The sequence below is a fragment of the Dryobates pubescens genome, chromosome 1 (genome assembly GCF_014839835.1).
Source record: "Dryobates pubescens isolate bDryPub1 chromosome 1, bDryPub1.pri, whole genome shotgun sequence".
Lineage (NCBI taxonomy): Eukaryota > Metazoa > Chordata > Aves > Piciformes > Picidae > Dryobates > Dryobates pubescens.
This window is the reverse complement of record NC_071612.1, coordinates 51,623,417-51,629,617: the sequence shown is the minus strand read 5'-3', so window position 1 is coordinate 51,629,617 and position 6,201 is coordinate 51,623,417. Positions and strand designations below refer to the sequence as shown.

At 43.8% G+C, this 6,201-nt stretch overlaps 1 protein-coding gene across 1 annotated transcript; it reads right to left on the bottom strand.

Moving 5' to 3' along the window:
* Nucleotides 1-475: 475 nt before the first annotated feature.
* On the bottom strand, nucleotides 476-3,984 carry APELA (apelin receptor early endogenous ligand). Its single transcript, XM_054168548.1, has 3 exons — nucleotides 3,781-3,984; nucleotides 3,234-3,323; nucleotides 476-924 (listed from the first exon to the last, which is right to left on the bottom strand). The coding sequence occupies exons 1-2, from the start codon at nucleotides 3,854-3,856 to the stop codon at nucleotides 3,235-3,237; spliced, it is 165 nt and encodes a 54-aa protein (XP_054024523.1). The 5' UTR covers nucleotides 3,857-3,984; the 3' UTR covers nucleotides 476-924; nucleotide 3,234.
* Nucleotides 3,985-6,201: the final 2,217 nt, after the last annotated feature.

Sequence of the window (6,201 nt, the reverse complement as noted above, 5' to 3'; positions counted from 1 at the left end):
AGTGGGTATTTTAGGAAAACTACTATTAAGCAAATAGTTCTGAATTTTCAAGTATGTTTTAACTGTCTGGTTTGGCAGCCCAGTTTAGGAAAACAAATGATAGGCTTTGCAGTAACAGCTCATTAGACAGGAGGATGGGCTTGACCTTAAGGCCTGACTTCAGAGATCTGAGTTATCAGTTTTTTGTGACCCTTAGCTAATCTCTTATCTGTGTGCTTCAATTCTCCATCTGTAGCGTGAGGAATAATACTCTTTGCTTTCTCGTATTGTAAACTCTTACTATGCTTTCTATACATAAAGCTAGTAGGACCACTGGTGTGGTGCTGACTTTGGTACTATTACAGTAATACATTCTATGTTATCATTAAGTTAATTCCATAAGGGTGTCATGTTAGCAGTTAAAACATACATGTATATATTATTCATATATAAAGGTATAAGCTAAAAATGGACTTTGACCGTTCTGGAGTCTGATATTATTTCACCCGAAATACTGCCCTATGCACAGCCTGAATTGAGCAGTCAACAGTGTGTACAGTGTCTTTTAGTCTTGACAGGCCGTTAAGAGTCCCCTTGGACAGATTCTTCTTAATGCCACTGGAAATCCATCTCAGGTACCCAATGTTTGATGTGGTCTTTAACTTTCACTAGTTATTATGAGAGCCAAAGAATTTATACAGAATGTTTCAGCCAGATAAGTTTCATGTACATCTTCCTATCACCACCCTCCATTTCTTCCCTCTCTCTCCCTAGGGTGGGAGCCAGTGGCATCTGTTCCAGGTCTTGCAGAATGCGGTAGACAGGACTACTGAAGACAAGACTGCAGTGGCTCTATCAGGTCAGTTGTTGTCGATCTGGACTTCTGACAAACTATCAGCTTAATTATTGCTCCTTTAAAACACTGAAGAGCCCATTATGAAATTGCTAGGGGACAAAAGGGGAGAAACAGTCATTAATAAGAGATTTAGTAGTCTAATGTTTCATACAAAAAACATTACTTATTAAATACGTGGTTGAAATTTGGGGTAATGTTTCTTAATTTGGTAATTTTACCTAAAAAAAATTAAGAAAAAAATTACAATAAAAAATCCAGAGGCAAGAAGTCTTCAAATATGATTTTTCTTTTCCATTTTCTTTTGGTCCCACATTTTAGCTAAGTAACTGATCAAGTTCAATCCTCATCATTTCAAGTGTTGTTGCCAAAAGAGAGGCCGCTATGCTCATCCTAGTTTCCAGCCACCTGTTGAAAGGCTCATGGATCCATCCTGTTTGCATCTGCAAATAGCTTTATCCATATGTACAACTCCATTGAGATCAGTAAGATTACTCATGTGAGTCAAGTTACTCAGGCATGTAAATATTTGCTGAATTAGGACTAAAACTGGAAGGGAATGTAAATGTAGATGGTAAATCCTACTTAAGATAAAGGAGCAGAGCACTCACAATGGTGACTGGAGTTAAGAGAGCTTGTTCAGGTGCCTGACACCCTTTACTCCCCAGTTACCCTTTATGGATTTCTTTATCTTTAAAGAATTATCTTTAGATAGATGCCTAAAAAATGTATTATGAAGAAGTACACCATTTTGCTTTGTCATTGTCTTTTGTACAGGAAATAGGCTCCCCACAGAAAAGGAGATAGCACTGAAAGTATCTTTTATCTTGATCCTCTGTTAGGAAAATAATTCCAGTCTAAATGCACATATATTGTGCAGCTACTACAGTCTCAAGCAAGGTGCATTTCAGAGCACAGTAGAGAAAATGCAGATACTTTCTGCACAGATAATCTCCAGATTATGGATGCTGAACTGGAAGAAAGGGGGTTAAATTTACTTTCCTTGGAAAGTGAAGCAAGCCATTCAGAATGATTCAAGAAGTCTCTGGGCCCGAATTCCACTGTCCCAGTCATTCAGTCTCTGCATGCTGAGTGAATTGATCCGATTGCTTATCTTTTTAGATTGATGCTTAAAGTGATGGGGGAATTTCATTTAATCTGTCTCTTGTTGAAATTGACTCAGTAAGGAGACATGGCATTCAGTAGCAAAGCATCTTTCTGGCATCCTCTTTCTACTTGCAGCTCAATTCTGCCACTCAATATGCAGCCTGTGTGAAATTAAACTTAAGATACACTTTTGTTTTTTTTGTTTTGTTTTTAACCTCACAAACCTGCCATTTCACTATCCCATATGCACATTCTGTTTGTAGGCCAGCACTACAGAGCAGAATAGTACTTTTTTGCATGTGTGTTTTGGGAGTGGTGTAGGCTCTTTTCACCAAAGCAGTTTATGCATGGACAAGATTCTTGGTGTAGGTTTGTTAAAAGTTTGACTTTGGTCTCCTTTTTGCTGTTGACTGCTTAGTAAATCAAAACATCTTGGGTCCACAGAGTGTAGCTTCTCCTATCATTTATTTATGATGCTGTCATGCCTGGGGCTACAACATTATTTTAATATCATGAGTTTAGAATATGCAAATTTACCGAGTGCATGTTTTATTCATTCTTAAATTGCAAGAGTGCCTCGGTTTCCTTTTGATGCCTACACTATTTGCATATGCTACCTGCGTGCTTCTGCAGTCACTTAGAATTTGAATGTATATGCCCTCATCAGCTATAAAGCATTAATGTTTTGCACTTGTATAGCCTTTCATCCAAGGAGCTCAAAGTCTTTTGCTGACAATGATTAAGAATTACAGTCCCCTTTGAAGTGGGTAAGTGCTGCTACCTTTATGTGACTGACTGGCAGACCGAGGTGACTTTGCCCTGCTTCCAACAGGAAGAAGTGTCAGAGCTTGAAGTACCAGAGCGTGCTCTGCAGCTATCGCCCTGTGCAGCCTTTACGTTCACTTCACGCTGTTTGACCCCTAACAGCCTTAAGTATTTGTAGGGCAGTGTTTCCCCCTGTATCTCAGTGAAGGCATTTGCTCGGGGAGTGGTGGTTTGGGAGTGGACAACAGGGCAGCAGCGCCCCGTGTGAGCTCTACCACACCGGGAAGCTTCCCACTGTGCACCTACCCAAAGCCCTATTTCCACAGCAAAACCACCAGAGACTAGGTGAAGTCACACCTTAAGTTTAGCTTCCTTCGTCAAGCGCCTCTTAAACTGCTCGGAAACGCAGGTGTCAATTTGGAAACGTGCTTAATAGCGGAGGGCGCGTACCACGGCGGTCTGCACAGCGCCTGCCGGGAGGCGGCTGTGCCCTCCTTGCTTTCCCCAACCCCCTACACACGCGGATTACCTCAGGGAAAGGGCACTCTGGAGTGTAGCGGCATGCAGCGCCGGTGGGAGCAGCCGTGCCGGTGGAGCTTCCTTCGCAGAGCCAGGTTGGCTGCGGAGAGAGGGAGACAGGGCGTGAGGAGAAGTCGCAGGTGATGTGCTCCGGTGGTCGCTGCCGGGGTTCTGCTCTTCCCGGAACGGGACAGCCCCGCCGCTCCCCAGCAACTACCGGTGTCCTCGCGGCACCTCCCGTGTCGGCGGTGCTTCTAGGCAGCAGGTTTGTAGCGGCTGCCTACCTTGAGCCCCGGTTTATTCCGCCCTACTCTCTCCAAAGTTGCCCCACTCCCGAGATGCTCGACGCATAACGTCGTACTGCCGCTGAAAGCGGAGATGAAGCAGAAACACGCTTCCTAAAAATCGTGGCAGAGGAAGCCAGCCAGCTACGAACTAGTCCCAGACGGCAGAAACCGCGTGTTGGGTGCGGATAGGGAAACATGCCGGAGGTGCCCACGGGCCAGGCACGACGCCACACCCCGGGCCACACGCAGTCGGGCTGAGACATCGCTTACCTGGCCGCTGTCCGCCGGCAGGGAGGAGGGTCGCCAGGAGGAAAAACACGATACAAAGGAGCTGTTGGAGTCTCATGTCTGCAGTCAGCGTAGAAGCGCGCTCCGGGGATGTGTGTATATGTATGTAGACGACGGAACGTGTAGAATGCCGGGCCGCGTGGCTGTAAGAGGCAGGCAGCCCCCAGCCCAGTTCATATGCCAGTGACAAGCTGGGGAGCCGGAGCCGGAGCCAGTGCCAGCGGCGTTTTCCCGCAAGGTTAATGATCAGGCAGGGGCAAGGGTCTTGGTTTGCACTGCGGTCAGTGCCTCCCTCTCTTCCTTTCTCCCTTTCCTCTCCCCTTTTTTTTTTTTTTTTAAAGTCACTCCCCCTTATTTTCCATAAGCAAACAACGAAGGAATAAGAGTCCGAGTAAACAGTAGCTTTGGTCAATGCGTTAGGGACAAGGAGCCTCTTGAACAATGCAGAGACTTCACTTTAAATTCAACCCAGGCAGGAAAAAAAAAAAAAAAGTATGTAAAAGAAGCCCCGATGTTCCCTCCCCCATTTGCAACTGTTTAAACTGCATTGCCCATATTGGTCCCACATGCAGAAAGTACTGGCAGTGGCAGGAAGTTCCCCCCGTCTACCAATCCTGCTCTCTCCCTTGCTTTGTCCCTCCTGAAAGAGAAGGCTGGAAAGTCCCCCCAAGCCTGGTACCCCTCACAACTCGAATGCTTTTTCTCTTCTCTAAACTAGCTGCGAAGTTGTGGCTATTCAAAGTAAAAGTGGTAGCAGTTAAGGCTAATGGGTGTGTTTTGTACTGTCAAGTATTTTTAAAGGATGGGAATATTCTGGAATTGATTTGCGAGGGTTTTGGGTTGTTTGCTTGCGGGTTTTTGTGTTTGTTTTTGTTTTTCCTTGTCGGGTAAAAACGGCACTGTTACAGAGTGCCGTTCGGGGGAAAGTAGTTTTGGTTGGGACGATACATTTGCACAGCCCACCTGTACTTTGCATTATATTCTTGCTAGCTGATGATGAGAGCTCGCGTTAACAAACCACCTTGAAAATAGCCGGTGTGGAAAGCATGCAAGTATGCAAGCCTGAAAAGAAGAAAGCTAAAAACCCTGTGAAATGTGTTAGCAGTGGTGAGTTTGAAATCCAGTTAATTACTGTCATCAGCTAAAATTTTGACCGATCCCTGTCATGTTTTCAACTCTTCGTGGGATGAATTACTACCTCATGATTTGGAAAATGAAAATCTGTGCTCTTTTGGAAGAAGTTGGTGTTTGAAAAAATACAGGAAAGTGTACATTTCAGTAGAGATTAAATACTACCATTATTAAAAGAAAAACATTATCTAAAGTGGTCTAAGGTTGTTCTTTGCTTAACTGCCTGTCGGGTGTAATAAATGCTTTTCAATTACATTCCCCCTGTATTTTCTTCCCTGTTGTAGGTTTTCCCATTTCCTTTAAAAACCTGTTTAACTCAACAGTACTCCTCAGAGTTATGCACCATTACTGGCGTGCTTGATTTTTCTAGGTAAAGTATGTGTGTGTGAATTAAAACTTGCAGTTTGAATATGTGGCAGAAATAATTATGAGATGTTATTTTAAAATTACATCAAGACTGCTGAGGAAGATGACTTTGACAAGGCAGTACTAAAGGAAATCCTCTGCCGGTTGATAGCATTGGTCTGTCATAAGCAGCACACACTTCCAAGTGTTCATCTGTGGAGTTTGGTGGTCACTGTTTTCTTTGTACAATCTATGGCCTCTAACCTAGACTTCTGTTCAATATTGATGCCAGTAGCTCAACTGAAATCAAGGTCCCATGTTGCCAGTGACAGAATTGTCCTGAAGAGTGTATCAATTCGAATATAAAGGTGATGGGGATGGAACAGAGAGTGGAGAAATGATGTGGCCTGGTTTTGGAGCTGGGATAAAGTTAGTTTTCTTCCTAGTAGCTGGTATAATGTTGCAGTTTGGATTTAGCATGAGAAGCTGAAAAATCCTTGGATATTAGGAAGAAAACTAACTTTATCCCAAAACCAAGACACCCAGTCACATAGCAAGTTTGTGACAGAATTGAGGTTACATACTCAGTTTCCTAAATCTTGCTCCAACACTATGTCCACTGTCCTGGGACACCTGCAGGGGTCTGTTCACTTGTTCACTGTGAATGAGAACGTACTGGCCACTTTGCTCATATAGCCCTGTAAATGATGATGGCTTTTGATCGACTATACAAGGTTCATGGGTAACCTTAGTATGTGTGCTGGTTTTGTCAAGGTGAAAGGTAGTACAGACTTCAAAGTGATAGGGACTTGGTAAATAGCTTGAAGGGACAGAAAGAATGCATAGACCATTGTGAGTCCCTCAGGCTATCTAGACATCTCTATGTGGTGAAGTTTACAGGCATTCTGTGGAAACATCAAATTTTCA

Bases quoted from the DNA above. Each gene is read 5' to 3' on its own strand.
- APELA (XM_054168548.1), bottom strand. From the start codon at position 3,856: ATGAGACTCCAACAGCTCCTTTGTATCGTGTTTTTCCTCCTGGCGACC. The intron at 3,324-3,780 runs GTAAGCGATGTC...CTCTCTCCGCAG, and splicing joins TGCCGGCGGACAGCGGCCAG to CCAACCTGGCTCTGCGAAGG.